The following is an 18,555-nucleotide window of genomic DNA, read 5'->3' as shown; positions in this document are numbered from 1 at the left end:
TTCACGTTAGACACAGCTTAGGTCTCCTTCCTGAAATCTGCTGACACATCAGAGGCAAAAGCAGTCAAGAGCCTTAAACAGACATTGAACTCCGAACTAATAGAAAAAAAGGAAATTCGCATCGAAAGCAACAAATAGGTGGGTGTTTTCCACTGAAGGTCTGAGTGGGACAGGTTTACAAATTTACTCAAAAGAGGCAAGTCCTAAGTAAAAAACGACAGGTACAAGCACAACCTTTTAGAGAAAATTACTCAGCCCTAGAAACACACCATTAAATTCAAAAATCTTTCGCAACCGTATGAGACAGCAATCTTATTCCCCCACTTAAAAACGTCCACGGAGTGCAGGAAAGAGAACCCTAACTTATTTCCAAAGTACTTGATGTTAAAAATCACCTGCTAGAGAGCTTAATGTTTTTGGTGACTCAACGATTTATCGACACCATGATTTTATTTGAGATTTTGTTCAAGTACTTTGCACAGTGTATAGTTTCTTTAAGTGGTACCACACACTATTAATTTTAGTGCATTTTTAATGGATTTCTCCCTTGTTCTTTACATCACCCTTGAAAAAGCCATCACCACACTGACATTTGCATAAACTCTGAAAAGGAGGAATAGGAGGTAAATTTAGAGCTACTCGCATGCTCAAGGCTTCTTTGATTCTCATTTGGGATGCAACATCATCCACAAAATTGCTGAATAATTGATTTTGTAAATGCCAATGTGTCATTTTCCTTTTTATACTCTGACTCAGCAATAAATTCTGACTAGACGAAACAAATGAAATATTTTCAGGCAAGGTCTATCATAGAAAGATGTACAAAGCACCCAGCCGTATGCCTGCACAATTAAAAGGATACCAGCCTCGTAAAAAAGAATTCTGGGAGCTAAATTTGACACGAGCACAACAGCAATGAAGAAAAAACACTTAGGTGAAGGTACAAACCTATGACATATATTCTTTGACATGCAAAGATGTAAAAATCCAATACAGAATAGAATACTGCAGAAAAAAAAAAATCCTTTTTAAAATTACTAATATAGGCCAAAAACATATTAAAGATTTTTTGAACTCTGTATAACAAACAGACTAGCCTCTAACTGGTTGTATTGAAATGTTTGGTTAATGCTTTGGGGGAAAGAGCTTGTTTGGTAGAATCAGCTGCCTTTCTAGGACTAATAGATCATCTTTGAGCGGTGATAAAACCCAATTAAATGGTATGAACTGTATGAATTGTATGATCTCCTATACAGTCAACACATTCAGTCTCTGAGTCGAAGACCATCCTAATGGCTCAAAGAAGATCAGCCCAGCACTATTGCACTGTTTAAATATTTAATGGAAAGCTAAGTCTTCTGCATAACACATAGTCAATATAATTTAAAACCTAGAATGACTCTAGTGTAAATTTGAAGAGTCATTGGAGAGTGGTCGAGTCTGACTGGGAGCTTAGAATTTCTAAATTATGATCCTGGATGTTTTGGCAAGTTGGTTGGTTTGGTTTTTTTTTTCCCTCTCAGCCTCAGTTTCTCTGTCTGCAAAAAGCAGGCAAATGACATTTAGCTGAGCTCATTAGAACATTTTAGAAAATAACATAGGTGCTTTTTTTTTTTTTTTCCCCCACAAACATACTACGTTGACCCGATTATACTTGCAAATTAACAAATTCTCTCTATTTTAATTACAAATTGACCCAGGTGGATACATGCTTCAATGGAAGGTTGGTTTGTTTGGTTTTAACATGGATACAAAATCTTGTATCATGAAGAAAATGTAATTACACTTCAAAAGACTGCATTAGAGTCTTAATAAAAAGCCTTAAGTGTAAGAGAGACAACTTGACATTTCCTTTCTGTTCACAAGGCCTGATTTCTTTTAAGATGACCGTTTTTTTTTTTCCTCCAATATTTATATAAGCAATTGTTTTTCACTATTTCCTTCACGTAATATGGATGGTATGCTAATTGAGAGAGAATGTACAAATTAGAGGATAACCCAACCTTGAAAAGACAGCACCAGATGGCTACGCTCGGTGACAGTAACAGAGCAATGAAAGGCAAAAAAACCTCACTGAAGTTCCCCTTTCTCATAGCTAGTGAGAAATTCCAAAGGAAAATTACAGAATGAAGATGATTTATGATTCAAAATCCCAACAGAATTTTCTTAATTTCTTATCTGATTCCGAGCTTTAGCAAACGAAAAACTGAAACGTCCTTTAATTTTGTGTTACCCTGTTTAATCAAAACTATTTAAGCTTTTAATAAGCTGTGCAATACCCACTTATCCTAACCCTCATCGCTTTATGTCGCCTTAGTGAGAATCCTTTCATCAATGGTGACATCTGAACAAAATTTACTGCAAATAACTGCATTTCATATCAATTACAAATCATTGCAGTAGTTGCTTTATTACCAAAATTTATTCTAAAAGCTAAAAGGTGACACAAAACATGCGTGAGAAATGTGCCAGGATGAGAATGTCTGCCTTCAGCATGCAGGAAAGTTGACCTACTGTGCTGGATTCTTTAGTTTCACTTTTTAATTTTTTTTTCTTGACTTTTTAAAGTTACTTTTTCCTACTTAATTGTATCATGATGTCATGACTTTGCACTCCTTATTTTTGTTTGCTTCAGTAGTAGTACCTGGGACAAATTAAGCTCTCTGAGTCAAAATAAAACAAACAGGTATCGGTGACTTTCAGTACACATAATATAAGCAATGAGAAACGCTAAAATGACAAAATTGCATCAGACACTTTACCTACTTTCCCCCTTCCTTACTGGAGGGGAGGGGAATGAGGGATGGGATGAAGAACGGCTAGAGTTTCATGTTTAAAAACACACTATCTAAACCTTTTGGATGGAAAAAAAAAGTCAGGATTGTTTCTCTTCCTACGAGGTACATCGGACATCTCTTATTTTGACAAGGCCCAACTAATGCAGGTTACATCCTGGTGTTTCACTAAAGCTAGAATGAATTTGAGAATGAAGTAACAAATATGATTCCCATATCCCTTGAGAAAGTTAAAACAAATGCTGCTGTCAGAGAAAACAAATTTTACCATAGTTTTTCTTTTGGGCCAATTATTGTATCTTTTATTTCCCTCCTTCCTATTATAGCTCGTCTGTCCCCCCACATTCTTACGAGCTGGAAAATAACTACAACTCATTCCACAAACACAAGGAACGCTTATAAAGCTATTGGAAAGCACAAAGCTGTCTTCTAACATATTCTGATTCACTGCCTTTTATAGACAAGCATGAGATGGATCATACAGTTCTTCCCCTTTCAAATCTATAAGCTCTTTGTAAATGTGCAATGAATTAACCCATTCACCAGATTCAAGAAGGAATTCAGCATTACTATTAAAATTTTGAGAGGGAAACTGAGGCACAGGCTTATATAAAGGCTTATTAAATCTAACTCTTTTACTGTCTTACATCCCCCTAATCTTTAAAACATAAGATGTTTCCTAATTAATTAGTGTCAGAGCCCCTTTGGGAAAGCCTATCTGCTCCTCAGAAAGTGCTGACAGTACAAACTCCAGGAAAGTGAGTCAATGGGATAACAAAATATCGGTCAGAAATTAAGTGCTTCATGAAGGTGCAGAAATTACAATGAGAGACTTGAAAAAGCAAGGGAAGAAGCAGAGGGCAGGGAACAAGGAAACGATAGTGATGGCAAAAGGGAGGTAAGACTCTGAGATACTTAGTGCTGAGAACAGAAATTGTATTTAGAATAAGAGAGTTCAATGACTGATCAGAAAATGTTCCAAAATCTAAAAAAAAAAAAAAAAAAAAAAAAGCATCTGTGATGAATAGCGCAGTAATGACACAACTCCAGATTCTGGACTTTCATTCCCATAGGGCTACAGTGAACACTTTTTAAAAATTTACTGCCATTCCACCTGTCAAGGAGAATGACATGCTTTGCAGCTCTGCTCAAGACAGATGATATTAAAAGCACTGATCAGGCCTTTCAGTACCTGAAAAATATTTTGCTGTCTTGGATACTAGCAGAACGAAACCCAGCTTGACTTTTTGGTTAATAAAACCTGAAAACGTAATCAAGATGTCTAGTATTAAAGAAGCTGTTCATACATTTAAAACAAATAAAACGGACAAATCCAGGGCTGCTAATTACATGGTATCCTTTCAGTCTTGCTTTATACCTTCAAAAATGTACTGTAACAGATTAAATTTTTAATTCTTCACAAGTCACAACAACAGAAAAGGAGTCTGCTTTGAGGGCCGCCGAACAGCGACTGGAAAATCCAACCGATCGCGAGTGCGTCTCCTTTTCTGATCGCTGCACAATCACAAGGTTAAGCAGCTGCTCCCAAGGAAGAGCCTTGTTTCCTCGGAGCAGTGCTTAAAGGTGCTGACCATGTAGGTGTAAATACATCTGTCTTTTGCCATTTGCAGTAATACATGCCTCCTACACTTCTCAGACTGAGGCAGATGGTCCCTGTCCTGTCTAAATATTACACTGTACAGACTTACAGTGCTATGTGTTTCTAGAAATATGAGGGCAGATGTTAAATATGTTAAACACACGCTTTGCCCCCTGGAGGTTTAAGTTAAGGCTGCTGTCTCAATTCGGTCATTTTAGGCATGTCAGGCTTCTTGGATCCTAGGCATTCCTCTCAAATCCCTGCTTTATAAATACAGCTTTTCATGTTAATTTTGTGTACTTTCATCAAATATTTTGGATGCAGAACAAATGAAGGAAGTTTTTAGCTTAGCATTACACATCTACATAGGCTTCACTGAAAATTATGATCCTCATTCATGAAAACTCCATTTACACAGCAGGGTATTTCCCATGACTGTTGTCTTCCCCCCTTACATAAGCCTCATTGAATATTTCAAATTTAATTAGTTTTAAAAATTAGACAAAATAAGAGGACAGGGACAGTTTGTGAATAGTAAAATTCACTTAAAACTATGAATATCCTCACTCTCTGAATATGTTTAAGATATTTAAAAATAAAACATTAAATAAAATATTGCAGACTTAGTACATTTGCAATAGTTCTAGAAAAGTTTCCCGGTATCACCAGAGCATGGAGGAAACAGCCTTTGTGAAGGCCACTGCATGAGTTACTGCTGTAAACCAAGAGGTTTTTTTCCAAATCATCACCCAGTGCTCCTGTCACCCTACCTTCCCCGCAGCAGACCCTCAGGTGGTTTATTATTTTCTGTCCACGTCCTGTCCTACCTAGTTCTAAGTGACTATTCCACTTCTAGGAGCCTACCAACAGAGCGCAGAATCACATTTCTGTCCTCTGACTCTACTCTTCAAGACACCTCTTGGATATTTTTCCTCTTTGAAGAACTGGCCCTTCTTGCTTATCTCCATTCAGACCGAACCCTCTCCGATCCTACCTCCCCTCCTGTCCTCATCCAAGATCACACCTTTCTATACTTTCAAAAGTTAATTGCTAGCTCAATCTTTTTCCCTCGCCTGCATTTAAATTGTAAAGCAGGGGGAAAAAAAAAAAAAAAAAGAAAAAGAAGGCAAGCAAAAATAAGCAACTGAAATGTATATGTGGAAGAAGTTAAACCACAAGATCACCCTCATACTGTTTCTTTACTGTTTCCTACGTTCCATTTACAGTTATCTATGAAGTTCAGGAATTTATCTGCAGGCAGCCTCTGTGCTTAGGGCAACTGCGTGTTTGTAGTTCACAACGTGGCTCAGCAAGGCTAATGAAATTCCTGTTTACAGCCGTGAGGGCAGGACTGGATTGTTAGGTGGACATGTATATAGATACACACGTATATATGCGAATGCATACGTAAGCTTCAGAACATCATCATGCATACTTAGTGCACTAAGCAAAACAAGAACAGATTTTACAGGATGTCCTGAACACTCAAGCACAGTACAGAGGAATTACTCAGGGAGAGAAGGGAATATCTCCGAGCTCTCGCCTGAAAAATAATTCCCGCTTCATGAAACACAAGGGAAAATTCACCTCACTATAGGGGCTTAAACAAGAAACCACTGAAGCAAGCAAGACAGTGCCTGCACCCGTTTGCCAAAATGCAGGAAAATTTTATGAACCTGTAGGACTCTCAATTGTTTTGTCCAACCACATGCCATACACAATCTATTTCTCTTCAAAATATAAAAGCCATCTGTAAGTTAATGGTTCAATCAGACTTTGAATTAGAAATATTCAGGGATTTGAACCACCAAAAAGCAAGAGGGGGGGAAAATACAATAATCACCCACTAGCTTTATGTATTAATTGCAAAAACTGACGATTTGAAATGTAGCAAGAGAAAAATATCAACTGTTGAAAAGTTATCAATTAAAATCGTTACAGCTCATGAAGCTCACAATATTCTCAGTTATAATATACAGATATTAAAGTAGAGCTTTTCACAACAAATATTCTGCAGCGCTTTATCATGGCACAGTGAGAAGTACCAAAGTGCAGCTGGCTCCGGAATGAAAGTCCACACGTGAATTTCCTAGTACAGAACAGTCACTTCAGAGGAAAAATAAGGTCAAGGGAACAGCAGGATTAAGTTTTGTCTTTATGCTCAAACTGGCTTACTGTCTTTCCATTTCTGATAGTCAAAAATCATTTCTGCTTGAAAAGTTAGGAAATCAAAATAAACAAACTTTAAAAAAATAAAGCAAAGCCATAACTTATTCTGATTGAATACAGCTCTGCTGATGTTTCATGCCAGTTCCTGGTGTGAAAATTCTCCTGATGCCAGCATACAGTATTTCCCACATGGCAGACTGCAAGAAAGTGACCTCATCTAAATGAACACTCCTGAATTTTCAGACGTCGTTTTGCAGGTTTTGTTTACTTATCTGATGCTGGTTTTCTTTTTCTGTCTCCTCTTCCCCCCACCCCCCTCCCGTTGCCATTAAATGACATACACTGAAATTAAGAATAAGGAATAAAACCAAGTATCACTAATAACACAGATTATTTCCACGTTAATGATAAATAACAACGTTAAGAAAGGTCTGTGCCGATAGACTTACCCTGTGCGTTTGGTGATGGTCCCTAATGTCATTGGCTGTTTGATTTGAGCAAGAGGCAACACCACAGTCAAACTCGGAAGAGGCAGGAGTCGAGGGTTCCCAGGATTATTGTTTGTGAAGTTATTGTAAGTGTCTTGGCTGTTCAATTTACCTTGATGGGACAGAGACGTAATAGAACACATTATTGGAAGTTTTTCTTCACTTATCATTTCTAACATTCATTTATGTTATTTCTGCCTGAAAGAACTCATTGCCAAAAAAAAAAAAAAGAGAGAAAATAAAATGAAATAATGAGCTCCTATTCTGAGCAAAAGACACCTAAAAAAGTCATCTTTATTTCAGGTAAAAAAAAGAAATTACAATGGAAGCAGCAAATGTTGATTTTTATATATGGGAATAAGGTCCCCTTCCATGGAAGGGAAATTATGCCTGTTACTGCTGCTTGCCTCACAGTTTTGTTCACCAAAAAGTTTTCAAGTTTGATTTGAAGAACAAGCTCTGGATTCTAATTCTCTACTTAAAAAGAAAAAAAAAAAAAGAAGAAGAAGAAGAAGAAGGGAGTATCTGGAAGGGAATTACTTTCCTAAAGTACCGCATACAGTGTTAGTAATTGGAAGTCCTGAAAAGGTTGCCTTTGTTGTCTCTATGGATAGAGGCACACATAGCAGTAATCTGCTGAACTAAGACCAGAGGAAAATAACCAGTAACGATATAAAATGAAGACATGTCAAACTACACGTAAAAATCAAGAAAGTATGAAAAAAGTAACAAACTTCACGTTCGCTCAAAAAAGAATTAAGAAAACAAAACATAGGTACTTAAAAAAGGAAGGGGAAAACATAACCAAAAAATCCCAACACCCCTAAATTTAGCTTGTTTCAAAGAGCTCTGTGCTGGATGCACGCCCAGCTTAGATACGCTTTCTTACTTTCTGCATCGTTCTGTAGTCACAACCTTTCATTCTTCAGTTAGAAAAGGAAACTAGCTACAAATTTCATGGACAGTAAAGAAAGAAATGTGAAGAAACCAAAGAAAGAAGTTAAACAAAAAAGGGGCCAGTCTGTTTATAACAGAATCAAAAGTACTTTAAATAGACAAGCAAGCATGAATTAAAAGGTTTAGATCGTTAACTTGTTTTTCTGTGTTCCTATAATGCTGTGAAACGCTGGCTTTGTTCTTTATCAAAAGGGAGCCATATTGGGAATTAGGTTCCTAAACAACCGATGCATTCTACAGAGATATTATACAAATCCCAGGCCAAATCCATACAATCTGACTGAAGAGCAGCCACCTTTTTTCAAGGAAGAAAAACAGCACAGAAAAGGGTTTCTCACAGGAAGCTGCCTGAAAAGCTTTAATGGTACTTCAGATGGATTGAAAATAGGAAAAGGAAGGTGGAAAAATCTTAATGAATGTCTCATCATCCTAAAGACACTCAATGCTTCCTTTACCCTTCTTTTAATACTATATAACTGTAAGCTTAGGGGTTTTATTTGTTTTTTCTACAAAGTCTATAGACCTCTGCATCTTAGAAAAGCACAATAACAAAAATGATGAAATTACAAAGTGTATTTTGTATTAAGTATCTGGCCTGAACACTGGTCAATACATTTTAAGAGAAATAGCAAGGCTTTAATGAATAACAAGCCTATTGAAGTCTCAGAGAGCAGATTTCATTAATAGCAATTTTCCTGCACCAACTTGGAATAAAAAGAAACAGGAAAAGGGGGAAAAAAAAAAAAAAAAAAGCAAAAAAAAGCTCAGTTTTAAATTAAGACTGAGCTGCAATTAATTTTTTTAAGATTAGTTTCAAAACGCATTCTTGGTTCTTGTAGAAAGGAGTATGAATAGTTTTCTGCATTATTGTCTAATTAGTTACTGTTGCATGTAATCAAGGCCCCTCTGAAAGTGTTTCCCTCTCCCGTATTCACCGCGAGCAACTGCATGCTACACAGCAAACAGCGACCGTATCTACAGAGGGGGCTGCAAATGTCTGTAATTTGTTTTCTTTTACTTGTTAGGAATATAATGATTAACTATGAACTACTGAACCAAATGACTGTGCTGTAACACTCCTCCCTTCCTCTCTCTCTCTCTCAGCACATTTAATTACTCGGTGCCCTCCGCTCCCAACATCATGTAGTTTTCCATATGCAAAAACCTTCAGCTGATTCAACAGAATATTTGCATGCGGAGAAATGAAGCATTTACAGATTTCCTTCCTACACAAGGATGAGCTGCTTTATTTTCACACGAGCTGAGGAATCCCAAGGCAGTTAAGGATACTCAGAGAACTGCAGGATTAAGTCATCGCTTAGGAATTTTTATTAATTGTAGCAACAATATCCTACAAATTTTTAGCCTCACGTAAGAAAACTCAGAGTAAACAAAAAAATTACTAAACTATACAGACAGAACTAAAAATCTGTGAAAGAGATGTGGAATGGGACCAAAATCCAAGATGATGATTCTTTGAAACAACACATTCAGAGGTCAAGCATTTCATTTTTAAATGCACAGCTTAATCTGATGTATACAAACATCAATAAAAAATTAATTAAACCAGAGCTCATAATGCACTGCACTTCACAGCACAAACGTGATTACAAAATTCAGCTCTGACAAATGGAAAAGCTGTGAAGATCTAACATATCCCAGTACCTATTGCCTGCCAATCTGTATTTTCTGCAGCAACATTCAGCTGCTTAACCACAAATATATGTAATTAGAAGCGATACAAGGCAAAAATTAAAAGTTGGAATGCTACAAAAAGGAGACAAATTATTTCTGACAGTAAAGTTTTCCTTGAAAATCTGACTACAGTAATATGAAGATGGTGCAGATGAGTAAGGTTAAAGAAAGAAGCGATGAATAGAAGAAAGCAAAAATATTTGCTTTCATTTACACTGAACTATCTTTAGCTATTTTTATGATGGAAATGTTCTATAGTGTTATAACTTCATTGTATGGTTGCCTCAGACCTATCAGAGAGGTGCATGCTTGTCATCCTAACTGCATAGCCTTGGGGATCCAGTAAATGCACTCTGTGTCTAGATCCCGTCCTAAGCCTTCAGCAAAGGCTGTACTGTGCAGTCTGAATTTCACTGGAACGAGTAAGTGTCACACGTTACGTTTAGTAAGTCCTTTTAAAACCTCATGATTTTAAGGTGTGCTGTTGTGCCCATGCAGAAATCCAACAAAGTCAGCCTCCATTCCTCCAGCCCTTCGAAGCAGGAAACTCCTCCTGCAGTAAATGGGAGTTGCGTGTGCCCAGGACTGCTCTATCAGGCCAGAAGAGCACAAAGAACGCAGTCAAGCATCAACATTATTTCTACAGCTCAAGCAGTTGTTGATTCACTGTCAAAGGACAAGCAACAAATAAGCCAAAGTTTTAGTCCACTAGAAATAACAAAACATTTTTCATACAGCAGAATTCTGTACTCAGGTTACTTTGCCACATGTAGACAGTCACTCTTGTAAGATAATATGTGTATTAATAAAGAATAAACCCCTGGAACTAGAGCTTCAGTAGAGTAGCTTCACTTAGCACTAACTTTAAATGCTAACTTGGTTGTACACTGACAGCTACAAATCACACCTTATTGACTATTCAAACAAAACCTTCTATTGCAATTAATTTTGAGAAAATTTATCATCATCATCACAATTTCATGGCAAACATGCCCTCTCAGGAATCCCTCTGAACATTTCCAGCCGAGGATCCTGAGCGATGAGGCACTTTCCCTTGGTAATCACCCGGAGCGTGAGCTTAACAGCCCTCGGGACCCCGGTGCGAGGCAAGTCCTTTTGGTCAAGTATTTGTCTTTCCACGGGCTGCCACGAAGGAGATTTTCAGACGACAGCTCAAGAGCTGTGCATGGAATACATTAAAGCCAGTTTAGGCTAAGGTTTATTTTCCCTGTATGCATCCTCCCGTTCGCCTGCACTCCCTCTCCAGCTTGGGCCACAGCTCAAGACACACGTGAAAGGATGCACTTGCATTATTTTCACTCAAATATTACAAACTCAAGGTCCAAAGTCCTGATCACAACTAAATCCAAGTCAAGAAAACTCCTACAGTCAATCCTAATTCAGCCTTTTAGACCTCCACTGGAGGAAAAAAAAAAAAGAAAAAAGTCTTATGTCTCAATTGAAGCTGCTGGTGAATCTCTTACTAATATTACTGAGGGATTTGCAAGAAGCTGAGGATGTTGTTGTGCTGGTAGTCTGACAGCAGAAGTTTATTTACAAGTGCAGCATTAACTTGGATAAACATTCCCCATTGAGACATTGAAAATATGATCAGTTAGTTCTGCCTGTGTACTTGTTTGCTGAAAGTCTGCAACAAAAAAGTCATCGTATCATCCACCCACAATCCGAGCCACGCTTTAGCAGGCATTTTATTCCACAAAGGAAAAATGGGTGAAGTTGAGGATAAAAGTGAAGAAAGCAAACAACAATGGGTTTTGTTGTTAGGCAGAGGGAGCGGCTGCCGTGCCGGCCTGGCCGGGGTGTATTCCCCAGCCAGCCATCATTAACGGACTCACTTCCACCGAGAAAAAAAGGGAGGCCTGAAAGTGCCGGACAAAAGAAATCCCAGCAGACAAAGAAAAAACAAATTAAAAGCACCATTATAAAACACAGATGCTATAAAGAAAATAAACTTCACAAGATTTACTGGTTTTTGACAAAGCTGGACATCTGTGGAAAAGACATCAGGAGCAGCTCCCAGGTACAGGCTCACGGCCCCGCTGCTTCGCCCTCGCCTCCACCCTCCTCATCACAGCCCCGGGCCCGTGACCCGGCGGCAACACCTCCTGCTTCAGAGCTCTCCACGTACCTCTGCCACCGCCAGGTGAAGGTACTGGTGGCTACAATTTTTATTTACGATTACTTTATTTACAATCACTGTTAAACCTATAAAATACTCTCAAGGCCTGAATGTGAGATTTAAACATTTGGTCAAATCACACAATTCTAAGTTTTCAAAGTGTATTTTTGGATATGAAAGAAAAGCTACACCTGGAGGAAAACGTGCTAGGCTTGTGAACTTGTATTACTGTATAAAAAGCATTCAATCAACTGAAAGCAATTAATACAGTAAACTTGTCTTCTTCTGATCAACTAAGAGCCTTGATGAATTCAGGCCAGATTTCAAATTGGTCAGCATTTGAACAGAGTACTTCAGGGCACTACTGTCAGAGATCATCTTTGAGCAGAGAGGAAGAAAAACATCCTGATTTTTGCAGTTACTAATGACATAAATATCCATCAAAAAGCAGCAAGGCAGAGCCCCGAGGAGCTCATCCGTGAATCCAGCACAGTGCAGCCAGAGTCATGCAAAGAGACTTTACTGGATCCACAAAGAATTATGCTGATACAGACCCATGGTTACCTTGTCCTTCTCTTCAGTCCACGCCTAGTACCACATCAAGGTGACCAAATGACTTCTTACCTGATTTAAACCTTGCTCCGGTACACCGGCGCCGCAGATCCCCGCTGCACACGCAGGGCACAGCCTCCCCCGTCAGAGGGAAAGGGAACTCGGGAGCTCACAACTGAGCTTAAAACCAAACCTACACCCTAACACCTAAGGGATGCAAACACCAACTCACCACCAAACTGAAATGAAATCATTCCACCCATTAAATGTCCCCTGGCAGTTTCAATGGTGTACGGCATCTCTCCCCACTCAAGTGTTGTGGGATCCTTTTTTGCATAGAGAAATTCCACCTTGTTAGTGAACAAAGCAAACAGGACTTGGCCCAGACATTTTTCTGGTATGAAAATAATGATCATAAAGATTTTCATTTTCTCTGTATGCTTTACTTGAAAATCTAAAGTGGTATGGAGCACCTCTCAGCCTCATAATAAAATGATTCTGTGTTGATTTTTTTCCCTTTTCTTTCATTACTCCAATACAAAAAACTAAGTAACACAGCGTCATTAAAATTCAAACCCCACTTGATTATCTTTTATATCTTACAATATTTAACAGACTACATTTCAAAGTATGCCACGTAGTCTACTGACATTAACACTACATATAAACATCTTTAATTTGGTAAATAAAAACCCAGTAACTCCAGGCTATGCAATCATGTGGAGACCGAGTTACATGAAAATGAACTGTGTTTGCCTATTATTCCTGTTTAGTGTAACACTGAAGATTCCTCAGCTAATCATCCACTAATCATATAATGCAAGGGGAATAAAGTCCTTTCTAACTGGCAGACAGAAAATGGCAGGAAAAACAGAAGTGTCATGGATGTGGTGGTTTATTTTGCTTTGCCTTTTATTCAATACAAAAATTTTCCCGGATGAGAATGGAAAGCCTCCCAGCTTCAGTTCCAAGACTTTCACCCTCGTTTCTGACCTTTTCTCAGACATGTTCCAGTATAATCTGTAATCTACTACAGTCGGAAGAGGAAACAGCAGCGCCCTGGTGAGAAACGCTGCCTTGTGACCTGAGCAGAGAACCCTGCGGAAGCAATGCTGGCTCACAGAAGTCGTTTGGAAGAGCCTAACAGACAAACTCCACAGCATCCCGAGAAACACACTCAACACAACAAGTGCTAATTACTGCCAAAGTGGGCTTTTCCTTCTGTGTTTGGGTTTATTCAGTCAAATATGTTTTATCTTTCTCTGTTAAATGTGACACATTTTCCTAGAAAAAGTCAGGAAACTATTTTAGTTAACAATCATTTCTGCACTGAAGATACACGGTCATTTCCTTGAATTGTAATCCTACCGAATTTAGACTCATTTCACACCCTAACCCTCAATATTTCCAATACAATTAGACCCATTAAAGGAAGAATATTTTGTACTAGCTACAGATTGCATGTGCACATGATCTAGCTACTTGGAGCAAATTTTTCTCTCAGCTAAACTGGTGCAAGTCCAAAACCCATCACCAACTTGATTCCATTGGAATGGATGGGAGAAAATAATGCAGCCGGTTGTTTTCCTAACGTTTAAAACGGCCTGATACTGAACCTTTTGAAACACAGCTGCAGTAAATCTCATGATTTTCCTAAGAAAGCAGAACTTTCTCTCTATTTGCATCCAGGCAAGGCATGTGATGGTGACAGGCGAGCTCACCAGAACACTCTGCCGAGACATGCAAGCGCCAGTCCAAGTGTCTCGGCCACTGATGAGACAGAGTCATTTGCCCTCTCACCCGAGCTCCTTGAACTTCAGCTCTCCCAACTGCTCATCAGCGTCATCCACTCAAAATCTGAATACAGCCTCAGAATATTCCTTTCTTCCTTCTGAAGCTTCTCTTTTTTTCTACTATCCTCAGTTTCAAAACCTTTGACTCTCAGTTATTAAATGTCCCACTGACACCTGAAAATCTCCTCTTGCCCTTGTCGCGGGTCAGAAGAGAGAAGGAACTGCCGTGACCCCTTTGCTGCCTGCTACCTCCACCTGGGCCAAGATGGATTAGGAAAGAACAGTTCAAACCTCAAGCTCTACCTGGGATTTGAACCTGTCATTTACTCGTACGATCAGTGATGTACGGCTGGCCGTTTCACCCACCTCCACGCCTATTTCTTCTTTTCCTGCATGGAAAAGAAATTACACTGACAGTCCAGAGGAACCAAAAGGAGAGGAAACCACTTCTGCCAGAACAGCAACAGTGACCTGGGCCCCATGTCACCTCTCACCAGCAGCTGTGGGGACATCCATAGTGTTAACTGCCTTGTGTAAAAAATACCTGCTTGAAAACCTGAAACAAATATCTGCTTCTTGCCTTGCCATTCCCCCTCCTCATTTTTGTAACAGACACCAGTTTGCTGTGCTAAAGTTCCCCTAAGAGCTGCACAGTAAAGGTGCCTTGAAGCATTTCCTTAGAAAACAACCCCACCACCACACACACACACACGCCTGGCCTAATAATCATCTTCCAGGATTTTATTTAACTAAAAATATTGTTGGTGCAAAGCTCAAGTCCATTTATGGGCAAAACTCTCCTTGAAGTAAAAACAACAACAAAACTTGTTTGCCAGCTGTTGGCTCCGGGCTTTGCACAGCCATAAAGCAGGCAGCAGCGGCAACACTCCAGCTGGTTTGCTCCCGATGGTGGTTACCAGCAAAATCAGGCAAACTGGCCTTTGTGCTCTTGGGTCGTCGCTGGCAAACGCCAGCCGCAGGCAGGGGGGGTCCGGACGTTGCCATCCTGTTTGTACCAGACTGCAAAATTCATTTCTTGTAGGTACTGTGGGTATAGCTATGAAGCATTTTGCAGACAAATGTGAAGGTGCACTGCTCATCCCCCCCAACACGTGGCCCTAAGCCAGCTCTGGACCAGAAGCTGCGGCTGTAGCTACCACAGCACCGGACTTGAGTTTGCAAACTCTTCCAAGGAAAAGACTATGTGAGCTCAGACTTAACACTCCACTAATGAGGTTATCGTACGGGCAGCTTCTAGGCACTATGCAGAGACTCTGTTACTCCAATTTCTTGCACATGGGAATTTTACTAACAGAGTCTGCTGGTGAATGATGAAGCGCTTGAGAAAACAAGTATGCACTATTGCTGCTCCTTGTCCTGCCTATCAATCATAACTCGTATCAGCACAGTTCTGAACTCAAAGCCTTCTTTCAGGGATGACTCTGAGATGTTTCAGCATTGTGAACTTTAGAAAATTTGGGTGTCCCAGACTTCTCTTCCAAATTATACAGAATAAAATGATAAATAAAATGATAAAATGATCTTTACAAACCTGGTTTTTTTTGGTTTTTTTTTTAAACTGGGACAACACAAGAAAAACTGTTCAGCTTGTCTTAGAAACTGCAAACTGACTGGTCTGGGAATTTCTGAAGGACACCTCTGTATGCAGCTGTGTTGGGTGATGAGATAGGGAAAATTTAATAGCAGCCCCTTTAGCCAAAGGGCTCAGCTTATTAGAATTTAGTTTTGACAATAAACTACATGTTAATATATCTGTGGCTTTTTCTTTCCCCCACCTTTTTAACTACGTCTTATTTTCCCTCGCTCTAGCTGCAACAATTAGCACAAATATTTGAGCATCTGAATTCAATCCAGGTTGAATACACACTATTTATCCCAAGTTATGTGGAAAAAAAAAAAAAGTGCCTTGAGAACCACTGCATATGAGAACTTGATAATAATATCCATGGATAATTATAATAAATGGCTTGTCTGAAACACCCATAGAAGAGGAACTGAAGTAAACCATAGCAATCTCTCTCTCCCTCTTCCACCCACCACACACCCTCGGCAGCTCTGCTCTTTTACCCATGACTGTTAAGGACGTTTTCTGGCTCTGTGACAGCATCGTGACTCAGGTCATGAGAAGTGTCAAAGATGCATTTCCTTGAGATGGGAAAAAGCAACTGATTTTAACAGCCCACGAAGACTAAGCAAAAAGAATAAGCCCAATCAGCATATTTAAGGGTAAAGATAAAGCTTTTAAAAGATACGAGTGTATTTTATTTCCAGTCTTAACACTTACGTTTCTTTACATAAAGTGTTTACATTTTTCAGACTACCAAAAATGCACGGTTGATTTAAATGCCTTACTTAAGAATAATAAGTGGAAAAAAGACAACGAGGGCAGCACCCATTTACTGCGTACTCAATCACCAATCACGTACACAGGGAATCGGATTCAGACCTTGCAGGCACAAGGGATCAGCCCTTGCAACGGTGGCTCTGCCCCAGAAAACCCACTGCCAGCAGGGGAAGCAGGAGGTGTTGGAGCTTGAACTCCGCAGGTCCATCAGATAAAATGCCTGTTCCCACCAGCTCTCCTCCCATTCCTTTCCCTCGCTGGTTACTAATGCAGAGCTTCACATGCTTTCACCCTCCTTCATGCCAAACCTTACTTGTCATACAACACCCTCAATACTTAAACCTCTTCCTTTAGCTGATACGGTCTCTTGAAAAACTCTAGATTCTACTTTCTCACCTTCTGACCAAACCCAGTACAGACTCATATCAGGTGGGCAAGGCTACTTTTTGTCATTTCACTGCTCGCAGCTCCCTCAAGCCACTTACATTCCTTGACCCACCAACAGATTTCTGGACCACGCTGTCTCCCCTCTATTACACGTCCCTTCTCCCGACCTAGTCCCAGGCTTTCCACTTCTGAGCTTTGGACACAAACGCCATTCAGAAAACCTTTCCTGCATCCCTCCTTCAGTGACCAACTCTTTTCAGCTGGGTTGTTATTTCAAAGCTCAATCTTAGTGACTGCTTTTATGCTGATCACACTCATTTCTCCTTAAAATACTCTTCACCCGTATGCAAGTGCATATAGTCCTCTGCACAGACACATAAAGCATGCTGAGAAGCCATAAAGTACTGGATCACGTTCCTTCTTGTGCATTGCTAATCTCACTATTTATCAATTTCCAGTTGGCAAGAACTGCAAAACCCTCTCAAAAGCGATGCATAATCTGCAGGATGTCTTTACTACTCACCGCGTATGAGAAGGAAACACACTACCCTGTGTATTATATACCTTTATATACTGCTTAACTGGTGAGATTTGCAGATGGAAAAACATCATTTAACTGTAAATTAAGAGGAAGTAATCGAGGGAACAACTGAACTAACAGTAGAATCCTAAAATGTCATTTTATTAAGCCGTTTTCAGAGAAACACTTAAAAATCCAGTTAACGCGTCTCGGGCTCCCTCAGCACATGCCTCTGACACATCAACGCTTGACCCTATAGAAATTTTCTTCAGTTTGATGTTACCAAGACTGAAATCATCCATCTTGACAGGAAAACTTCAGTGGGACGCTCACATCTGTGGTAATCCAACCCCTCTCTGCCTTCCACCTTCCTTTCACCTCGCGATCAATCTTTGACATCGCGGTCTCCCGTGCACTCCCTATTACTTCCCCTCCGCCTGCTGACCCACTGCTTCTTTCTGAAGCCGTTTGCTTCGACCACTGCTACGGCATTTGCTGTGCTAAATCACTCAGTCATGTGTTTTTACACTTCATATCTCAAGAACTGCAATTCCCTTCTGAAGCCAGTCTCCTTCAATTTTCAATTTCTCTGGAATACCTGCAACTCCCTTTTTTTTCAAATATAAAGGCAAACATACATTTGCCCCAGTCTCAGTTCTACACTGTTTACAAAAGCCCACTTCTAAAACACTTTATGTACAGACACGAACTTCCCCTGTGACAGAATTTATCAGTCTACTTCCCTACTTATCTAAAGGGAATGGATCTTTTCCTTCCACTTCAGAAAGTATCCAAAATATACCACCCACTTCTTTCACTCCGCTGATTCTCCATCCACCACAAAAAAAAAAAAAAAAAAGGAAAAAAAACAAATAAAGGGATAAAACAAGGGGGGAAAGAAGGGGAAAGAAGGGGAAAGAGGGGGAAAGAGGGGGAAAGAGGGGGAAAGAGGGGGAAAGAAGGGGAAAGAAGGGGAAAGAGGGGGAAAGAAGTGGGGGAAAGAATAGGGGAACAGAAAGGGGGAATAGAAAGGGGGGGAAGGGGCAGAAGGGAGAGAAAGAAGGGGAAAAGGGGGAAATGGAAATATTAAAAAA

At 39.6% G+C, this 18,555-nt stretch overlaps 1 protein-coding gene across 8 annotated transcripts in view; it reads right to left on the bottom strand.

Moving 5' to 3' along the window:
* The window catches only part of BCAS3 (BCAS3, microtubule associated cell migration factor), a 371,871-nt gene that overhangs the window by 228,584 nt on the left and 124,732 nt on the right, over positions 1-18,555 (bottom strand). For all 8 annotated transcript variants that reach the window (XR_003399716.1, XM_026861420.1, XM_026861421.1 and 5 more), the window contains exon 15: positions 7,014-7,164. Coding sequence is in view for 7 of the 8 variants with exons in the window: in XM_026861420.1 (XP_026717221.1) it covers positions 7,014-7,164 (151 nt within the window). In the remaining variant the exon portion in view is untranslated. The remainder of the gene's footprint in view (positions 1-7,013; positions 7,165-18,555) is intronic.

This window comes from Athene cunicularia, assembly GCF_003259725.1.
Source record: "Athene cunicularia isolate RWA chromosome 19 unlocalized genomic scaffold, athCun1 chr19_part1, whole genome shotgun sequence".
In the NCBI taxonomy this organism is placed as follows: domain Eukaryota; kingdom Metazoa; phylum Chordata; class Aves; order Strigiformes; family Strigidae; genus Athene; species Athene cunicularia.
Note: the sequence above shows the minus strand (reverse complement) of the source record. Positions and strands in the feature narration are given on the sequence as shown.